The following is a 21,637-nucleotide window of genomic DNA, read 5'->3' as shown; positions in this document are numbered from 1 at the left end:
GAATGAACTGACACACTGTGAGGTACGTGCTCACTGACATTAGCTATTCTGATAATAATGGTCCCACTCATTGTCCTGTGTCATTGCATCCTTACCATTATCTTCGTTGTTGTTGTTATTATTATTATTATTATTATTATTATTCAGTCAGAGCCCAGCCCCAGGCCCTAGGGGAGATGGGCAGGCCTTCCCAATCACAGGCCTGGCCCGCTGAGCCACCAGCCCACAGGCTGTGTGCAGGGACATCCGTCAATACAGTCACGCCTGCATCCCGAGGACTGTTCCCAGCAGCCCCTGGGCCAGTAAGACGGGACCCCTCACGTCAAGGAGCTCACTGCAGGTGAGGCAGGCAGGCAAATATGGCAAGAGATGGCCATAGCACACGAGGGACTGAGCCAGTGCCCAGCGACAGCAGAGGGGGGCTCAGGCTGGCCGGGGCTGCCCCTTCACAGGGCCTTGCAGGACGAGTGAAGGTCCGACAGGCTCGTATCGAGCTGGTACTCCAGAGGCTGAGGCCACGGCCGGAGCGGGGAACGAACGGCCCGTGAGCCAGTGGGGGCGCAGACGCGGGCGAGGAGGAGGGCAGCGACGGGACACTGCAGAGGTGTTTCGGGGGATTTGAGTTTCATTTAGTAAGACAACAGGAAGTTCTCAGAGAAGAGCCTGTCTCCACCAGGTGGCACTGGCCTGAGTTTCAGATGCAGCCAGAACAAGGAAATGCCTGTCAAATGTTTGCTGAATGGGACCGAATGGGTTTAATCGTAAAATCATTGTGTTCCTCATTGTTGCTGGGCAGGAGAAAGGGTGCAAAATGCCCACGGCAGCAGGAGGCAGGGCAGGGGGCATCCTGGGATCAAAGCCACAGTCAGGCATCAGAAGATGCCCTGGTCCCCACAGCCCTGTTCCCATGCTCCTGAGACCCAAGGCAACCAGACGTGGCTCCTTATCAGAAGGAAAAATCAGAAGGCCCCTCCCTGGATAATGAGAGCTGAACTGAGCCCTTCCCACCCATCCCGACAGGTGGCAGGACCAGAACCGGCCACATATGCCTTTGATGTTCCTGGACGCACTCCCGTCCTCGGGAGAGCCAACCCCGGCAAGGCCGGGGAGGCAGGACGCCTGAGCAGCCACCCTGCACCGTGAAGGTGGGTTCACTGTGCTGGTCCCCACCCTTCGGAGAAGAACACGAGGGCTCAGGGAGGAAGGGACCTCTCCTTGGTCTTGGCCCGGGGTTCAGAGCCCGGCACACTTGGCCTTGCCCCGCAACACCCCATGGTGATAATAGCTTCTATTCATTGAGCGATTGATTACCACACACCCGGGCTTTACATATATTTAAACCTTGCAACAGCACAGGAGAGGGTGTCATTACCAACCCCACGTTTCTGGCTGATGAAACAGCCACGGAGTCACCAAGTCGTTCAGCCAAGCCCACGGTGTCAGTGGCAGGGCTGGGCTGGTGAAAAAAGCCCTCAGGCGGGACCTCTCTGCTATCTGCGTCCCCCAAAGGAGGATGAACGGACAGGAATCTGGGCCCAGTGGGACAAGGGTGTCCAGCTCCTCCAGGGTTCTGGATTCTGCCTACGGTGTCCGAGGCCCCACTGCCAGGCTTTGCCAGATAAACTACAGGACATCGAACTGGATCTCAGAATAACGACAAATAATTTGTTAGCATAAGCATGGATTTTTCTTCTTCTTCTTCTTCTTCTTTTCAATAACTCTGGTGACCCTGCCGCTGCTAGACGACCTGACCTCGGGACCTTGGCAGATGGAGGCGGGCGGCCCCAATGCCTTCCCCTCCAACCTGGGGTCGCTGCCCTCAACTCATAAGCCTCACTCCCCTCCGCCCCCCAAGCACACGACACGGCTGCGGTCAAGTCTAAGGGTTGTGGCCTTCAAAGTTTAAAGTCTCCGGGGCATCTTAGGTCAAGACTCGAGCCTCGTCTGGAACCTACTCTGTGTGACAAGGAAATTATGATTTCCCTGTTGCAGGCGAGGAAACTGAGGCACAGGGGTGAAGTCACTTGCCCAAGAGCGCACAGCCAACCACCAGCAGGGCAGGATTCACGCCCAGGGCCGGTGGCCCTCGGCCAGCCCCGGGGCCCGTTCAGAGGGGGGTCGGGCGGGAAGCCTGGGGTACCTTACCTATGGCAGCCTGTGGAGGAGGGTTGGAGGAAGCCATCAGACAAGGTCCAGCTCAAACCAGCACCGTCCCAGCCGCTCGCCTGTGGGGAAAAAAAAGGCCAGAAATCTAATTAGCTGGCGTTTAAGGGCAAAGTTTCATCAACAGAAAGGGGTCACTGGCTCACGGCCGGGTGCTCCAGCCCGCCAGCTCTCCGGCTCCTTCCCCAGCGGCTCCGGGAGCACAGGACAGCCCCAGAAAGGGCCCAGCCCCCACCCACCATAAATCATTAACCCAGAACACCAGCAGCTGCAGAGCCGTAACCCCATCTTCCCAGAAAACCCTGGCCACCCCAGACCAGAGACCCGGGGCAGCCCAGTGGGTCCGGCTAGACAACCCCTCTCATCCCTTCTGGCTTGCAGGCAAACTCCAGCCCCAGAGGCCAGGATCACACTCAGGCCCCTGTGTTCCAGAAGCTGGATCATGCCTGCACGGTCATGGTTGTGACTGGACACTTCCTCCTCCCGCTGCCCACTGACCACAGCTCCCTGGAGGCCGGCCCCTCGCACCAGCCCCGCCTGCAGCCCCACTGAAGGCCGTTCACTCTTTCTTTGTCTCTCCCCGTCCTGCCCCACAGGGCTGGCCAGCTGGCGAGGGGCCACTGGCCTTGGCACATGGGCGTAAGGGAAGTAAAAGGCTGCAGAGAGGCAGATGGCCAGAGACAGGGGTAGAATCCCAAATGCTTGGAGCCGGGAGCGCAACCTCAAAGTGGGGGCTCTGCTGGGCTTCCCGGGCCCTGCAGCCAACCTTGCCAGAAGTCCAGCGGTGAGAGAAAGAGCTCTCCCCGCTCCCCACCGGCACTCCCCCGATTCCGAGCTAAGGGCTGTCCTTCTAGACCTTTCTGTAGAGGACAGAATCAGTCCTGGAGGGAAAGCACGAGCCCTCCAACCCAATCAGCCCCTGCCACAAACTGGCTGTGTGCCTGTTTTTTTTCCTCTCCCGTCCTAAAGCCTTTATTTTCATTAACTGCCTTCCTAAATAAACATAGGACACATGTAAATAGCAATTAATTGATAACAGCAAACATTCCCATGGTGCCTGCTACGTCTCAGATGCTATTCTAAGCACTTTACAAATATTAACATCTGTTAACCCAAACTATGAGAAAAACGAAGCCCAGAGTGGTTAAGTAAGTTGCCCAGCATCACACATGTACTAAGCGCCAGAGCCGGGTTTGAACCCAGGCCATAGACCACCCCCCCCACCCCAGCCCCGGTCCACACTCATTAAGTAGCCACCACACTCTAATGCCTCTCGAAACCCAAGCAGTATAAAGGGTGCACAGCAAAAAGTAAGTCTCCCTTCCCCCAGCCACCCCGCCCCCCCCCAAAGTGATCGCTGTCCTTAGGAGTCCCTCTAAATGTCCCATGTGTGTGCCAGCTTATACCTGTCCCGTATATGCATCTTGTTTCATGCGGGAGGGAGCCCGCCGCACCCACTGTGCTGTACCCGCCTTTTTTTAAAGCTTAAGAAGCTTGGGGGCGCCTGGGTGGCTCAGTCGGTTAAGCATCCGACTTCAGCTCAGGCCATGATCTCGCGGTTCGTGGGTTCGAGCCCCGCGTCGGGCTCTGTGCGGATGGCTCGGAGCCTGGAGCCTGCTTCGGATTCTGTGTCTCCCTCTCTCTCTGCCCCTCCCCTGCTCGTGCTCTGTCTCTGTCTCTCTCTCTCTTTCTCAAAAATAAACATTAAAAAAATTTTTTTAGTAAGTAAAAATAAATATAGAAAAGCTTAAGAAGCTTGGCAACCATTTCAGAACGGTACAGACATCAGTCTCCCTCTGCTCAATGGCCACAGAGTTTGGGGATTTTTTTTTTTTTTTTTTGGATAGATCATAATCGATGGGATCTCTATCGTTGGACACTGAGGTGTTCCCGGGGTTTGGGCATCATGAACAACACGGCCTCCATGTGGAGGGGCTTGTGGAAATGGACGTGAACCCACAGGGCACCTGCCAGGTCGAGGAGGAGAACGGCAGTTTCCATTTCGGTTGAACGCAAACTGCTCTCCACCAAGTGGGTAGCTGTGCCTTCTAACCACGCGCTCAAGACTGTCCGGACTAAAATTTTATCCTCAGCAAAGGGTTTGGGGAAAGGATCTCAAATGTCTGCAAATTCCCTTGCGAGTCAAGAGATCAAACAACAGCCAGAGAACCTTCCTCATGCAGGTCCGTCCTTCCGGAGCAGGGAGACTGACGCCCATTTCACAGGAGGACAAAGGGAGGCTCTAACCCAGGCTCTCGTGCTAACTGCGGCTTAAGTATGATTTTTTTCATGTCGCAGAAACCCAGGGTCATTTCCCTCCAGGCCAGAAAGCCCCCTGTCCTCCCTTTTCCCCTCACCCTCAGGGTTGATTCACACCCTGCCCTCCTCCCTGAGCCCAAGGCCTTCCCCAGGAAGGGAGGGAGACACCAGCATTTATGGAGCCTGAAGCTTCATCTGCATGATTGTGTTTACAGATGAGGAAACCAAGGCACAGAGAAGCGGGGATCTGCCTGAGGTCACAGAGGCAAGGGAACGGCTGACAACACCAGGGTTCAATGGGGGCCTTGGTCCCTAGCCGTCCTCTCCCTCCTTGAACCACAAGGAGTGGTGGTTCTTGAACCCCAGACTTCGAGCCTGGAATCTGGGGGGGTGTCTGCTATAGGTTAATCTGATGGGGGGGGGCACCTGCTACAGGATAATCTGGGGGGGCACTTGCTACAGGATAATCTGGGGGGCACTTGCTATAAACTAATCTGGGGGGGGCGTCTGCTACAGGCTAATCTGGGGGTGAGGCACCTGCTACAGGCAAGGACCCGGACCCGCAGCCCCATGCACACCCATAGCCTGTGGCCATTGGCACACATGCGCCCCTTATCTCAGAAGGGTGCATGTATGTGAAGGAGCAGCCATTGCCACCACTAGAGACCCTCATGGAACAACAGTTAGGAAGAAGTTCAGGCTACCTGACTGGGTCCCGCCACTCAGTAGCCATGACACGTTGGATGAGTCCCTTAGCCCCCATCTCAGGGCCTCATTTACTCATCTGCAAAATGGGGACTAAAAAATAGCCAGCTCACCAGGTTATTAAGACAATTAAGAGTAGGGGCGCCTGGGTGGCGCAGTCGGTTAAGCGTCCGACTTCAGCCAGGTCACGATCTCACGGTCCGTGAGTTCGAGCCCCGCGTCAGGCTCTGGGCTGATGGCTCGGAGCCTGGAGCCTGTTTCCGATTCTGTGTCTCCCTCTCTCTCTGCCCCTCCCCCATTCATGCTCTGTCTCTCTCTGTCCCAAAAATAAATAAAAAACATTGAAAAAAAAAATTAAAAAAAAAAAAAAAAGACAATTAAGAGTAAATTCGAGGGCACCTGGGTGGCTCACTGGGTTAAGTGTCCGACTCTTGATCTCGGCTCAGGTCATGATCTCAGGGCTCGTGAGTTCAAGTCCCACATTGGGCTCTGCGTTGATGGTATAGAGCCTGCCCGGGATCCTGTCTCTCCTTCTCTCTGCCCCTCACCTGCTTACCTGCTTGAGCTCTCGCTCTCTCTCTCAAAATAAATAAATAAACTTTAAAAAAGAAAGAGTAACTTCATGTAAAGCTCTTGGAAGGGTCCCCGGGGGACACTGGTAGATGGCTCTCATTAACACACATAACAGGCTGTGGTGAGCACAGCTCTACCTTGGGAGCTGGGGACCCAGGCCAGAGTCTCATCTCCACTGGCAGGTGAGCTGAGCCTCAGTATCCCTATCTGTAAAATGGGGTCCCACTGCCTGCCCCACGGGACTCCCAGCAGCATACACGAGGTCAACCACAAAACCCTGGGAGGCTCAGTCAACATCAAGATGCCCATCCTCGAAGCTGTCACCACCAAAAAGGGAGACAGCAAACGGGACCCTGTGTCTGGATTCTATACCCCCGGAGTGTCAGGGCCCCTGGGGGAGGCCCACAGAAGGACTTCGCACTAGGGGAGTCTGGGGCAACTGGATCCACCTGCAGGCTGGGCTCGGGTCCTTCCTCAGCCTCTCGGAGCCTTGGGCTGCCCTTTTATAAAGTGGGCAAGACCGCCCCTATCCAGACTATCTCCCGGGCTCCTACAAGCAAGGAGCCAGGCTGTGGGAATGAACTCGCTAAGCAAACAGGTCGAGTGGCTTGGCTATTTCCTTTTCTTCTTCTTTTTTTTTTTTTTAAGTCTTCCTTGAGCTATGCGTGGTCTGGGAGCTCTCAAGGGGGGCGGGGGGGGGAGCCTGAGCCAGAAGAAATATGTCGTGATGACCCCGACACGAGTCTCTCTCTGAAAAGGGCTCCAGAACCTTCTTGCCATGACAGTCTCTGGCAAAAGGGGCAGTCCAGCTGGTGGAAGAGAGCCAGCGGGGAACCGCAAGCGGCCCAGCGGAGTAGAGGGCTGTGCTTGAAAAGTGCACGGAGGAAAAGGCCCACGAGGAAACCCAGGCAGGTAGTTAGGATGTTTTCGGTTCGGGTGAGTGTTAAAATAAGGAAAAACAAAAATAAACACTCCCGTTTCTTAAAAAAAAAAAAAAAAAAAAGAAGATCAAGGCAAAAAAAATATCCTAGCAGGTCAGAACCAGAACCAGAAAGCACGGACACTGACCACGACCTTGCTCTGGCTTTTCAGATGTGGAAACCGCGTCACGCAGGGAAGGGGCCCTGTGCGGCAGCACTCCTGTGCCGCAGGGACAGAGACACAAGGGCCACGGTTAAAAGGGTGAGATCCGGTGTCAGCTCTGAGTTCCAGTCCCCCGGCTCTGCTGCTTCCCCGCAGCGCAGCTGACGCCTTCCTCGCGAGGACCTGCCACGTACGGGTCCTGCATCAGTGAGACGAGACGCGCAGAGCAAGCTCTCTGGAAACGCCGGTCGCTGTTATCCCTGTCGCATTCACTGTGCTGAGCTCGGCAGGTGGGTCCTAGACTTCTTCCTCTTCGGGGGGGGGGGGGGGGGGTCATCTCTTTGGAAACACCTGTCAAGACTGGACAGGCGGGCAGGCCCCCTCAACAGTGCCGTTTCCCGCTACAGGGTGCAGAATGGCTAGCCGGGGGCTGTGTGACAGAGAGAGGAGCCGAGGAGGAAGCCCCAGCTCCTGGGCGGCAGGGGGACCCGGCAGGGTGAGCCCATGACGGGGACCACCCAAGAGCAGCCAGCATGAGCACCTCCCTCCACCGGCAGCCGCCCTGCTCACCAGAGCAGGTACCTTCCGGGTCTAATTTAATCAAAGAGCTTATCACTTCCTCCTTCCCTCTAGAGTTCAAGGTCCATCCGGCCCTGAGGCCCGGTAGGAGACCGTCCTCCAGCCTGCACCCGCCTCCCCCTCATTAGCTCGTGAGGCTCACCCCACTCGGAGCCACCTCCCACCCCCAATCCCTGAGCGGCCCGATCCCTCTTTCCTACAGCAGGCCTGGAGAAGACCCCTGGAGGGGCTCCGCAAAGTCAGGGAGGCTGCACAGGCTGGGCCAGGCGTTTGAGGACAGGGGACGCTGGCCTCTGGGGAGAGAGGCCAGAGGACAGGGGAGGGGAGAGCGGCAGGGGGTCCAGACAGGCAGGAAGTCAGTCCCAGAAGCTGGGGAAGCAGCAGATGCTGGCATATCCAACTCCGGCGGCCTTGCTCCGCGACGGGGACCCGCCACCCAGTTTTGCTTGGAGGGAAACAAGAAAAAGGTTCTAGCCCCCCCCCCAGCCATCTCAAACCTGGTCTCAGAGGCACCTGTGTCTGTCTCCTGGAAGCCAGGAGAAACGTGTGGGACAGGCCAGCAAGGCCAGGCGCTTGGGCCGGGCAGGACCAGGGCTTCTCCACGCAACTGCACCCTTCCAGAGGTTTCTGTGACTTTTGGCCTTTTGTCAGACATACACTTGGCTGACCTGCCCCCGACCCTCGGCTGCCACAGTGACCAATTCCACAACACATACCCTCAGGCTCTTCCTTTCGCCTCCAGAATGAAGTCCAGGTCCCAAGCGAGGCCCTCGGGGACCCACCCCTCACCCTTCTCCATTGACCTCTCTCAGGCCTCGGCAGCTCCCATGCTCAGCCCTCATAAGGGTCGTCAGGCCCCTGTCCCTGCCAACCTGGTTTATACTTCTGGGCCTTTTGCTCAGGCTGTTTACGCCCTCCAGCTAGAATGCCCTCTCACAGCCAGCGAGCAAACTCCTACTTAACCTTCAAAACCCACTGATTTCATGACATGGTTTCCAAGGCTGGTTGTGAAACTCAAAAAAAAAAAAAAAAAAAATACATGTGTCCCAAGTCCATGATTCTGACAGCTCAGGGATGTAGCCAAGGAAAGTCTAGTCTATTTTCAAAGGGCACAAGTGATTCTGGGACACACACACACACACACCCGTTATAACTGTCTCCCTCAGTGGACTGTGACTTCTTGTCATCTCAGTGTCTGGAACACTAGACAACATGCTAGACAACAGCCGCTCAACTGCACCGAACTAAGCCCAGGGGCTGCGAACCCGAGAGCCTGAGAACCTTCGCCTGCCTGGGATCTACTCACTGTGGACCCCGTGCGGCCGGCGTGTCCCTGGGCCTGGGGCAGCTGTGGGTGTTGGGCTTCCTGCCGGATGGAAAGAAGGGCATGACCCAGGGGGGAACCTCAGACCCCTCGGGTATCCTCGGCCCTGTCCGGAAAGACCGGAGCCGGGAGGGGGAGGCGGGGATGCCAGCTGGGCAGTGGGCGGGGGGGGACCCGCAGCTACTGCGTGCGGGGAAGCAGGGCGCCCACAGCTCTGCCCTCAGAGCAAGCAGCCACCTGCTGGGGGCTCTGGAGGGAGACATCATCTCCCAGCACCCCTGGAGAGACACGGCGCCTCGTCCAAGAAGACGTCGCAGGAGCCACAGCAAGGGGCACACGTCCGGAACTCAGAGCCCCGGAAAGAGACCTACGGGAAGGAAGGACTCAGATGCTAAAGCTGCTTCTCTCCGGCCGCCAGACCTCAGGAGGTTAATCCTCTGGTGCCTCCTGCCCTTGACTCTCAGACGCAGGTGTAAACGCCATGGCACCTGATCACGCCGGTGGGTGGGTTCCTGACGCGTGCTAGTTCCCTGCCTGGAGTCCCTGCTGCTCTCTGGGGACGGACAGCCGTCCCAAGGACAGACAGCCATCCCACTCTGCAGACTGCTCAACGAAGCCCAGACCGACTGCCCACCAGCCTCCTGGCCCCGTCCTTTTTTATTTTTAAATTCTTTTTTAATGTGTATTTATTTTTGAGAGGCAGAGAGAGACAGAGGAGGAGCAGGGGAGGGGCAAAGAGAAGGAGACACGGACTCTGAAGCGGGCTCCAAGCTCGGAGCTGTCAGCACAGAGCCCGACGCGGGGCGCGAACTCACGAGCAGGGAGACCATGACCCGAGCCCAGGTCAGTCGTTTAACAGACTGAGCCACCCAGGCGTCCCTGACCCTGTCCTTTGTGACCCTCATCACTCTTGAGATCACGAAACGACAGCTGACACGGCTGTGCACCAAGCTGCATGCTGGACATTTGAGTTAATTTCATTCCCCTGACAGATGAGGCCGATGAGGCTGAGGGATGTGTCCCAGGCCACGCAATCCTGAGCAGGGAGTCCCCGGGCTGTGAGCGGGGAGAGCCAAGGCAGGCCCCTCAGGCTGGTTCTAAGCAAAATCCCCAGCAAGGAGCAGGAGGCCGGTAACAAGTGAAGGCACGGGGGGGGCGCTTCCCTGCCCCTCACAAGCCTCCAAATGCCAGAGGGACAAGGAGGCCGGCTCTCTCACCCACTAGGTGCCAGGCCACTCAATGGGCTTCCCTCGAGGGATGGGGGAGGAAGGCTCTGAGAGGAGCTCCCTCCAGGCTGCGGGCAGGAGCGAGGCTTGGTCAATGGCTGAAGCCTCATACAATGGAGGCTCTGTCCCTGCCCAGAGTAGGCACCCCCAGCCCCCAGCCTTCCTCCCCCGGGGACTTCCTAGGCATGTCCCTGGTCAATGATCCCCAGGCAGGACAGGTGGGGAGGAGCCCCCAGGAGGAGGCCCCTGGGCAGACTCAGCACCCCTCGGGGCAGGGGTTGGGGGGGGGGGATCCCTGGGAGCTGCCACCTGGGAAATGAGAGCCAAACCAGCCGGGAGCAGCTAGTGGATCATGTATATAAACAGGGCTGCCCCAGGCTGGTCCCCGGTGCCCCCCTCCTCTCTCAGCCCCTAGCGCATTACCTCCTCTGTCTGCAAGAATCCAGCCCAGGCAAGAGGCTCCAGGCTGAAGGACCCGGGGAAAAGCCTCCTACTATGGGCTGAACCGTCCTGCCCTCATCTCCTGTCCTCCTCCCTAGAGGGTCCAGGCCCTTGGCCACGTCCTGGGCGGGCTGTGTGATGGGGCCCCACGGCCCACAGTCTGGAGGCGGGACAGGAGCAGCGTTGACTTTTTGCCTCCCCTTCACCCTTCTGAGCCTCAGTTGCCCCGGAAGCACCACACACACACACACACACACACACACACACACACACACCCCACCGGGTAATGTTCGTGCCGGCATGGCTGTAGTCGCTCAGTCTAGAGGCAGGGCATTTCCATGCCAGCAGCAAACCTGAGAGGTGGGCTTCTTTCCCTGTCTTTGAGAGACGGGAAACTGAGGCTCAGATCGGCAAAGCCTTTGCCTGAAGTCAGCGGGGAGCACGAGGCAGGACCAGGAAAGGAAGGTGTGCCTGACTCCACCCAAGTTGACAAAGCTGATGTAGGGGAAGGATGGACTGTCCGGGCTGCAGAAATACCCCAGGCCTCCAGAGAGGCTGGGGGAGCTGGGGCTTCCAGGGAAGGGCCCCTCCATGGGAAATGGGGTGAGCCCGCTGGTGAAAGCGGGGGCGGGGAGGGTCAGGCTCACCTCCAGCAACTTTCCCAGTGACAGTGCCGGTGTTCGCCCATCCCCCACTCGACAAACATTTCACTGGTCACCTACTGCCTGCCAGGGAAGGGGGGGGAGCTGGGGACTGGGGACAAAGGAACAAAGGAGAGGCCCAAGTTCCCGTCCTCAGGCAGCAAACCCCAGGAGGTCTGTACCTGCACCTGCAGGGCAGGAGGCTCCCTGAGCACGGAAGTAGGGGTGCCGAGCCCGCATTTCCCGCCAGGCAGTGATCCCACAGAAGCCCAGCGGATTCCGGCCCACGTTTCATTCCAGATCAGAGCCTGGGGCAGGGGTTCTTGGGTCAGACTGATTGCAATCCTGGCTACAGTACTTGCCAGAACTTGCTTAGCTGCGTATATGCACTACGGGGAGGGGGCATCTCGGGTTAAGATGAGCCACGAACAAGGTAGCAAACGTTGCAACGTGGCATGGCGCGCGCAGGAACTCGCCAGAAGGTGCGACTCGTTACCACACGACAGACAGCCCCCAGGAGACTCGGCGCCCGGCTCCCCAAACACCACAGACGGGAGCCGGCCCACGGCTCCGGCCCCCTCCACACCGGCAGCCCGGCTCTCAGCCCCGACCTCCCAGCCCGAGGGGCTGGAGTTGAGGGCGGCGTCCTGGTTCCTGACCTGTACCCAGCGGGCATCCCCCCTCTGGTGCCCGGCATGCCACCCCCCTCCCTCGGGATGCAGGGGACTGACTTCCCCAAGCAGGGAAGTCGGGGTTCGGTCAGGGAGATGGTTTCACACGGCTGGATTCCAGCAGGGCTCCAGACCGGCCATGTGCCTCCTGCTTCCCGCCCTTCCGGGAGGAGGGCAGTGGCCCTTCCCCTGGCCTGTCCCACCCCGGGTGCTCACAGACCCACGGGCCTCCCGATGGGGGAACCCCGGCACCCTCCTCATGTCGACCCCGCTTAGACAACAAGACCCTGGACCCTGAGCTGAGGCCAGAAGGGGAGGAACTTGGGGGCTGGGGGAGGGAGGGGGGGAGGGAGGGTTTGTGAGGAGGGAGGTGGTCCTTCTGGGGAGAAGATGACACAGCCAGGAGAACCTCAGCTCCTCTCTCCTGGGTCACGCCCCGCCACCATAAAGATGCTGCGCGACCGCCCTTCTTAAAAATTAAAACGCGGGGGCGCCTGGGTGGCTCAGTCGGTTAAGCGTCCGAGTCTTGATCTCGGCTCAGGTCATGATCTCACAGTTTGTGGGTCTGAACCCCACGTCGGGCTCCGTGCTTACAGGGAAGGGCCTGCTTGGGATTCCCCCTCCCCTGCCCCTCACCCTCTAAATAAACAAACAGGCACTAAGAGGGGCGCCCGGGGGGCTCCGTCCATTAAATGGCCAACTCTGGATTTCGGCCCAGGTCATGATCTCACGGGTTTGTTGAGTTCAAGCCCCGCATCGGCCTCTGTGCCGTCCTTGCGGAACCTGCTTAGAATTCTCTCGCGCGCTCCCTGTCTGCGCCTCCCTCACTCGTTTGCTCTCTAAATAAATAAATAAGTAAGTAAATAAATAAATAAATAAAATAAACCTCCCTGATCTCCTCCACCCACCACCAGCTTCCCCTGCTCCCCTTGTGCAAGCATTGCCTGCAACCCCTGTCCGGGACCCGCTCCCTTTCTCTGCGGAACGAGGTGGGTGGGAGGAGGGGTATCTGTCCCCACTGCTCCGAGGTGCCCAAGCCAGGGGAGCCCATCTCTCCCTTCTTGCAACCCTCTCTCTCTGCTCTCCTCCCTCTCCGGGGCTCCTCTCCCAGCCCCCTTTCCTCCCACGGGACCACTGGGCTACCGCCAGGCTCATGACTCGGGCCTGACTCGAAGATGCCTCCCTGGGCGACCGCGCCTGTTTCTCGGTTTTGGAGACCGTTTCTGCGGTGACACCTCCAGCCTGACCTTCTCCCCACCGGCCTGCTCCGCGGACAGCGGGGCATCCTGAAGTTAACATCCGTCCCAGCTCCCGACGGCCACCCGACTCCTCCTCGGCCGCCCATCTCACCCGATGGCGGCGCCAGCTTGCCGGGGGGCTGGAGCTCAAGCCTCCGCCTCGCCTTGACCCCTTCCCTCTCCCACAGCCACATCCCAACGCCTCAGCAAACCTTGTTGGCTCTGCCTTCTAAACGCATCCAGACTCCGATGACTTCTCACCATCTCCTCTGCCGCCACGCTGGGCCAAACTGTCACCGCCTCTCACCTGGACCATTAAAACAGCCCCAGACCGGTCCTGTTTCCACTTTCACCCCCCTGCCCCACGCACTTTGTTCACGACACGGCGGCCCAGGCACACCGCTGTTCGAACCCTCCAGTGCTTTCCTACCTCATTCAGAATGGAAGCCAGGGTCCCCACAAGGCCCTACCGGTGTGCCCCCCGACCCCAAACTGCAGCTCCTACCCATCTCCACACGGCTTACTCTACCGCAGTCACAAGGACCGTCGTGCAGTTCCTCAGACGCCTCACGCACGTTCCTACCTCAGGACCTTTGCACTTGCTGTTTCCTCTGCCTGGAACGCTCTTCCCCCAGACATACACATGGATGGCTCTGTCATCTGCTCCAGGGCTCTGCTCAAAGAGAGGCCTTCCCCATCCATCCTCTTTAAAATAGTACACACACATCCCCCTCACGCCGCTGCCCTGCCTTCATGCATTTAACACCTCTGGACATCTGAACGTTTCGGTTGCTTCTATGAGTCTCCTCGACAGAGGCAGGAGAATTAGCGTTTTGTTCACTGCTCCATCCACAGCCCCAGGGCAGTGCCCGGCCCCCAGCACGCCTCAACACACACCTGCTAAGTCAATGAAGGGATCCCTGGTCCCACGCCGGCCCCGGGGTCAGGCCCACCGCCACCATCAGGGGAGGGGAGACGGGGGCCAAGGCCCACGGGACACCTGCTCCTAGGACTGTGCCTCCCTCTCTGAAGTCAGCGCGTGGCCGGGACAGCTCCTCCCAGGAGAGCTTCCCAATCGAACCCGCTGCCAAGCGGTGCAAGAGGCGGTTCCCCAGAACCAGTGTGGAAAGAGGTCTGGGGCCAACGCCAGGGTGTGATCACAAGAGGGGTAGGGCAGGGCAGGAGGGAGGACTTGGACTATTTTTAAAAACTCGCTCCCAAAAAGACCACGTTCTTGTTCTGATGAGTCAGAGGCATGTGACCAGGAGAGGGGACAGGACCCCAGGGCGCCAAGGGCCGCCCCCCCCCCTCCCCTCGGCCACTCCGGCAGCCAGGTGCACACCGGCCCTTCCCACGCAGGCAGGTGGGAGACCCTGGAACGCGTGCAGCTTTCCAAGGAAGGGGCAGGCAGCTTCCGGCGTGGCTGCAGGGGCACAGCCCAGCGCTGCGGCATAGGCCGGCAGGCCGTGGACACTGGGGGAGGCCTCGGACACTGGGGGAGGCCTCCCTTTCAAAGCCCACTAGAGTCCACTCTGGCTCCAGCCCCTTCCCTTCAGGCCCAAGCTCTGCCTCTCTCGGGGAGCGGGCTGTCTGTTTTGTCCCACAAGAGAAGTCTGGGCAGGAAGAAAAAAAAAACCTTTGCAAACTCAGAGCTAAAAATACTCAGTCCACCCAACCAAGGCAGGGCGAGCTGGCCGGCAGCATCTGAAGCCTCCTGAAACACAAGCCCTACACGAGTCCCAAGGGATCCAGAGGCCTCGGTGACATGGCCCAGGATAGCTCTGGCTGAGCTCTCAAAGCAGCCAGCACTTAGATCCAAACCACCCCCCCCCACCCCACCCCCGTGACAATGTGCCGCCTTCCCCAAGCAAGATGCGCATTTCCCAGCGGCTCTCTGTTCTCCCCACCTGCGAGGGCGGGACAGAAATTCAGGTCTTCCTACCAGCCCCACAAGGGGGCAGACCATCCCACGAGTCGGTGGGATCGGCCCCATTTTCCAGACGAGGAAACTGAGGCTGAAGAGAGAGAGAGAGATTTGTCCAAGGTCCAGAAGCTCCAGGATTAGACTGAGGTGTGTCCGGATCTTTCCCCTGGGGCAGGCTGCCTCTCCCTCATCAGGCCAGGGGGTCCATCCCACCCCCTCGCAATTAACTTCACATTTCGGAGAAGGCACTGCCTGGGCCTGGGGGAAGGGGAACAGAGAGGCTGGGCTGGAAGCGGGGGGGGGGGGGTGGTGGTGGTGGCAGGGAGACTGAGGGGTGATGTCAACCACAAAACAGCTTTGCCCTGAACCCCAGACCCAGGACACTGACCCACACAGGGAGCTGCTTCCAATCACCCGTCCTCCTTCATGGCCAACTTTAACAAGGTCCTAACTGGTGCTCACCAACCCAGTAATGGGGCTCTCAGGAACAGGTAACTGATGCGGCCCACAGCCAGGCCCTACAGAGAAGTCCCCAACTCCCTCCCGTCACTGCTTCTGCCCTTGGCACTGAAAACACACGGGGCGCCCTGAGCGGAGAGCTCACCCCTGCCCCCATCCCGCTCCCAGAGTGGTGGTCACTTGGCCCGTGGAAAATGGGGGGCCTGCTGCGCTCAGGGCTGCACCTGTTCTAAAGCGGTCTCTGGCCCCGTGGTGGTGGCCGGGGGTCCTCAGGTGCCCCTTTTTGCCACCATCATACCCCAGGTGTTGTTCTGAGGAGAGTTCTGAGGCCACCTCTGTGGCCAAACCTGGCTGGGTTTACCCTCTGTGACGGTAACGTTTATTCTACTGCTCTGTCCCTGGGCTCCTCTTCTGGAGGAGAACCACAAGAATCCCTACCCCGTAGGTTATTGTAAGGATTAAATGAGATAATAGCACATACAGTGCCTCACTGAGAGCCAGGAACACAATAGGAGCTCAAGAAATGTTTGCTGGGTGCCCGGGTGGCTCAGTCGGTCGAGCGTCCGACTCCTGATTTCGGCTCAGGTCGTGATCTCTGTGAGATAGAGCCCCGCGTCGGGCTCTGCGCGGACAGCACGGGGCCTGCTTAGGATCCTCTCTCTCCCACCCTCTCTCTCAGTTCCTCCCCTGCGTGCTCTCTATTTCTCTCTCAAAATAAATGAATACAACATTTTTTAAAACGTGTTTGTTGAATGAATTAATGAACAACTAAGTGCCTCCTTCAACGTGGACCGGTGGTGTCCCAGGTCCCGCGGTTAAGTGGGGGGGGGGGGGGGGGAGGGCGGCCTCTCCTGCGGTGCCTGACCATGCCACACCCCCCACTGGGTGCCCAGTGCCGTCTCCGGGGACCGCCAGCAGCTTGCCTGACCCTGAGGCTGACCCTCGGCTATACAAGCTCCCCAAAGCCTCCACCCATCTCGTGCCGCTTTCAAAGTGAAGGTTCCAGGAAAGGGGGTCACAGTCAGGAAAGGGGAGGATCCCAAAGCCAGACAGCAACGCTAAGTTCCCTTAGTTGGTGCGAAACACGGAAACGACCGAAGCTCAGCCCGTGGCGTCAGGGAGACATTGCGATTCCCTGAATTCGCGCAGTCAGGCAGAGGCAGGGCTGGGGAGCCGGCTGCAGATGTGGACCCCTCTCCGTAAAGCACCCAGGCTGGAGAATCGGCTCTGGGAAGAGCTGCGAGTATGGGGACGCTCCCATTCGCTTGCTCGATCTCAAACATACTCTGCTGAACTCGGGGACGGAAGTCCCCCCTCCAGGCCACAAAGTTACAGTGACCCCCGGCGTGCCCAGGGCTCTCACTGGACACAGCACCAGGAGTATCCTCAAGGGACCTACAGACTGGAAGGATGGAGTCCGGGGCTCCGTTCCCTGCTCGCAGTCGGAACTCCAAGCAGGTGCTCCCTGCTGGCCAGAGGACGCATGCAAGGACACCTGGCCACTCCTTGCCAAGACCGAGCCTTTGGCCAGGCTCATCCAAGGTCTGTGCTGCGGCCAGGGTGTTGGGCAGAGGACAAGGACCCCACCTCCTTCCAGATCCGGCTACAAACCAAGAAGCGAGTGATGGAGTTCACACACCTATGCGTATCCCATCTGTGTGAGAACCAAGGTCTCCGGGGCCTATTCCCTCCCTCCGGGAGACCAGACAGATCAAGACAGAAAAGCCAGGCTTCATCCCTCTGGATCCCCTGGCCATCCAAACACACCCCTGAATCATCCTACAGACATTTACCGTGCACTCTGTATACCAGGGACCATGGAAAGTTCCGGAGATTTGCCGATGAGCAAGGCAGCCTTGACGCCTGCCCTCCCGAAGGCCGCAGTCCCGCAGGGAGACGTGTACTTACGGCACACAAATCCGTACATCCCTACGAACCACGGTACACGCTCTGAGGGCAGGGAGAAGGATCAGTGGACGGCCGCCCACTCTGACTCTCCCAGGACCAACGCCCGTCCCGTGTACCCCACGGGGTCATTCGATGGCCTGCCCTACATCATGACCACACAGAGCAGGGCACACAAAAACCTGGCAACGGCCGGGTCACCTCTGCCAGGGGCTCCGCGTCCGGGTGGCCTGGGCCAAGGCACACAGCTGTCCGGCCACCGAGAGCCCTCCCACCTCCCAATGGATGTTTGCGCTTTGTGCCAAACCGGATGGCTTAGGCATCCAAGGAATACAGGATGTTGTGGGCTCTTTTTTCTCTCTTTTGCTTTTTTTTTTTTTCTTCTTTTAACGTGTGGGGGAGGCAGTATTGGATTTCAAAATTCCCATCCCACCTTGAATCAGGCAATTAGTTGGACCGATCCATCTAAGGCAACGGCTCCCAACTGGGGGTGGTTTTGTCCCCCCGCCCCGCCACCCCCCGCCCCCCACCCAGGGAGTTTGGGCAATGTCCGGAGACATTTTGGTTGTCACAACTTGGCGGGGGAGGGGGGCTGCTACTGACATCTAGTGGGTAGAGGCCGGGACCCTGCTGAACACACCCAAGGACGGCCCAGGACGGCCCCTACGAGAGAATGACCCGGCCCAGGTGTCAACAGTGCTAAGGTGGAAGTCCCAGGGCACCTGGTCGAGTCCTCTGAGGATCTAGAACAGATACTGGCCTGTCAACGTGCCAGTCATTACTCACGGGGACACAAAGACCAGAGTTGTTGCCACCGGTCTCCATGGTAGATAATGCCAGGCTACGAGCCTAAAAGAAATCTCATTTCGCTGTGTTCACCCGCCTCTGTGGCTCTCCCACACCAGGCTGTGCTTCTCTGTGCGTCCCCACCACCTGGTCCGGCCTCTGGAACACAGAAGGCGGGAGGCAGGGAGGGGGCAGACTGTGACCTCTTGGGGCACAGGCCACACCTCGTGCCTCTCTCAGCACCATTCCGGCCCCGAGCAGCCGTCTTAGGTTAAGGAATAAACAAGCAGACTGTGAGCTCTCTGAGGCCAGGGGTTATGCCCCACTCCCCCGATGTGTTCCCAAGCCTAGCCTAGCACATGGCTCAACACTAGGACCCATCTACTCATTGGTCCCTGCTCCTTGGAGCTCACGGTCTGGCAGGAGGAGAACGGAACAGGTACCACGAATAAACACCGACAGTGTTTCTGTGGGGGAGGTCTGGGGGGCTGTAGGAGCTCCTGAAGAGGGGCCTGAACCTAGATGGGGGTGGGGGGGCCCTATCCATCAGTTGATGCCCCTTAAACAATGAGCACAAACACGGGACACACAGCAATGGGCCCAGGAGAGCAAGAGAGAGGGAGGGAAGAAGGTAGGAAGGGGGCGTCCAATGGGAGTCAAGGGCATCGCTTCTCTCTCCCCGACGACCAGGCCCAGGCACTCATTCACTCAGGACAAGCAGGACTGCGCCCCGGCACTGGGCACAGATGAGAGGCAACGGCTCCTTGGGTTGCCCCCCTGCCACCGAGGAGTGCCCACATCAGGGTCGAAACACCTCACACTTATTAATTGGTTGCTAAGCGCCCAGGCTGATTCCAGGCCCTTTACTCATATAATTACTTAATCTTCACAACAACCCTCCGAGAGAGGAACCAGTAACATCCTCGTTTACAGGTAAGGAAACAGAGGCACCGAAATGGCAAGAAAACTGCTCCAGGTTCCGTGCTAGATGGGAGGGGTGGGATTCGAACCCAGACCATCTGGCAATGGGGCTGGGACAGCCAGTCACCGGCCAGCGGGGGGCCCTCCCGAGCTGCTTGGTTAGACACCCTGGTGAGCAGATGGGGCCACAAGGACCCTGGGGAGTGGGTGGCAGAGGGCTCCCGTAGGGCAGCATATCCGCAGGTCCTGGGGGACTAGCAGACCGTGCTCTGACCCAGGGCCCTTGGAGACGGTTCTAGCTGCCCTGCGCCCCCTCTCTCCGGGTGCCAGCCCCGGGTCCCCGGAGCAGCTGGATGTGAAGGCGTTAAGTCTCACTGGGCATTCTGGTCTGGAACCACCTGGGGGCTGAGGGCAGGGACATGTTCCGGTGAACAGCCGGGATTCGCCCAGACAGAGACACCCGGACGGGGACAGCCTGCGCCGACCGGTGTGGGCACGGCTACGTGCCCCCCGACCCTGCACCGTGGCTGAGGACGCCCGTGATGTCAGACCACACCTAGAAGGACCCCGAGAACTGGCGGCATCGATTGCCCTCCTAATCTGGGTCCTTAAAAGAGCGCCCACTGGTCCAAGCAGGGGTTACCCTCAGGGACCGACGGCACGAACCCACTATTGTTCCTCCATCGAGCATTCTGTATTTTCCCACCCTCCGCACTGTCAGAAGAGGGGTCTTTGAGAGGGTGAAACGCACAAGAATTCCCTCCTGAGGACCCTACTCTAAAGACTCAGCACGAGCTCTGCGATCAGGCAGCCCAGGGGCGCATGGGTGGCTCGGCCGGTTGAGCCTCCGACTCTCGGTTTCAGCTCAGGTCCTGATGTCACATTCATGAGATGCAGCCCCAAGGAGGGCTCGGCGCTGACAGCGTGAAGACTGCTTGGGGTTCTCTCTCTTTGCCCCACCCCTGCTCATGCGCGCGCTCTCTCTCTCTCTCTGAAAATAAACATTTAAATTAAATAAATAAATAAATAAATAAATAAATAAAATTAATAATTTAAATTAAATAAATAAATAGAAAAGAATCAGGCAGCCCAGACTCCAAATCCCGACCCAACGTGAGCAGTTACAGCAGCTGTATGACTTGACCTCTCTACGCCTCAGTTTATTCATCTGCAAACTGGGTCTAATGACACTGCTGGGACCCAGCTAAATAATACACGCGTTCATTCATTCAACCCATATTTATAAGGCACCTCCGTGAGCCAAGTATTGTTCCAGGTGTTTGGGATACATCAGTGGACAAAAAAGGAAAAGCCCCCCCCCCCCGGGTCTCGCCCTGATGGGGCTCACAGAGCCTAGCCCTGTGCCTGGCACGGAGCGGGTATTCCATAAGCACCTGTGCCTACCCTCAGCCTGAGTCACTGTCCCACATCACACTCCCCTGTTTGGGTCCTCCCTCGCCCCACCCTGGAAGGGTCTAAAACCTGCGCTCGGTCTGCCGTCTGGAGTGGCTCAGAAAAAGGCTCCTCCCTCCCACCTAGGACACCCTCCTGTGCCAGCTGTCCCTCCCTCCCCACATCAACCACACCCCCCACTAGGATGTGCTCCCGATGCTACCGCCCCACTTGTTAGTTGAACCAACACCTCTCGGGTGCCCGCCATGTGTCGGGGGCGGGGGGGGGGGGGGAGGGCGGGGTGGACCGCCCTCGGACGCCACCCGGGTTGCGTTTCCTCCTTGCAAAGGTCGGGGCACACACGGGAACGCGGCAGCCTGGGCTGACAGCCGGGCACACTGGCTCACGTCAGCAGCGGACATAGAAAATCAACGCCGTGTCTCTAGAAGCAGCCTCCCCGCCTCGCGGCTAGGAAGCGTGAAATCCCACGGCAGTCATTCACCTGAAGTCCCAGCCGGGCCGCTCTCACCATCCTGGCGTGGTTTCCATTCAAAAAAACGGAGCCCTGCGTGGTGGTTCACGTGTGACTTGAGGAGATCCCCCAAGCTTCCGGGTACAGAGACAGGCCCCCAGGCAAGTCTCCCACTCAATCCGGAGGCCTCAAGCCCCAGAGTCTGTTCACGGCTCTGCCTGAAACGTCCAGCGTCATACCTGGCATCTCACAGGCCTGAACGAATGCTGGTTGGATTGAATGAAGGAAACACGCTCAGAGAGGCAAAGCGACTTGCTCAAGATCACACAGCTGGAGAGCAGGCCAGCCAGGTCTGCGAGGCTCCGATGCCTCTACCTGGCCTCCCCTTGAACTTTCCCACATTTGGGCCTTTGCAGCCCGGCAGCTGTGGCCGGAGCTGTGCTGGGCCAGCACAAAGCCACAGCCTCTCCAGGCCTCAAGAGAGCTGAGACAGCCACATGAGACCTTATTAGGGAAAAGTAAAAGAAAGGAAAGCAAAAAGTCTCTTGGCAGAGGAAAGGCCAGTCTTGTGAATCGTGGGACACAGAATATTCTGTTTATAGCTGGCCCCGGGGCAGGCCGGGGAGGTCAGGGAGCCCCGCAGCCCCCAGGGACTTACCCCAGCCCGCTGAAAACACAGCATCAGGATCGGGTGGGCCTCGGGCTGAGGGTCAGCCCGGCTCTGTCACCAGCTCCCGCCAACGCTGGGCACGTCACTTCCCCTCCCGGGGTTCGGATTCTCCCTGACGGTGAAAACAGCCAAAGGCCACGCTAGGGCTGCCTCTGCCTACAGGGCTGGGGGCAGGGAAGGGGAGGTAGGACGTGAAAGCCAACGC

The 21,637-nt window shown here is 58.7% G+C and overlaps 1 protein-coding gene across 7 annotated transcripts in view; it reads right to left on the bottom strand.

Annotated features, from left to right (window-relative positions):
- The window catches only part of ARHGEF10L (Rho guanine nucleotide exchange factor 10 like), a 144,160-nt gene that overhangs the window by 106,572 nt on the left and 15,951 nt on the right, over positions 1 to 21,637 (bottom strand). For all 7 annotated transcript variants that reach the window (XM_042993796.1, XM_042993797.1, XM_042993798.1 and 4 more), the window contains exon 2: positions 2,146 to 2,225. In XM_042993796.1, the coding sequence (XP_042849730.1) occupies positions 2,146 to 2,182 (37 nt within the window). In that variant the 5' untranslated portion in view covers positions 2,183 to 2,225. The remainder of the gene's footprint in view (positions 1 to 2,145; positions 2,226 to 21,637) is intronic.

This window comes from Panthera tigris, chromosome C1 (assembly GCF_018350195.1).
Source record: "Panthera tigris isolate Pti1 chromosome C1, P.tigris_Pti1_mat1.1, whole genome shotgun sequence".
Lineage (NCBI taxonomy): Eukaryota > Metazoa > Chordata > Mammalia > Carnivora > Felidae > Panthera > Panthera tigris.
This window is presented reverse-complemented; position numbering and strand designations above follow the sequence as displayed.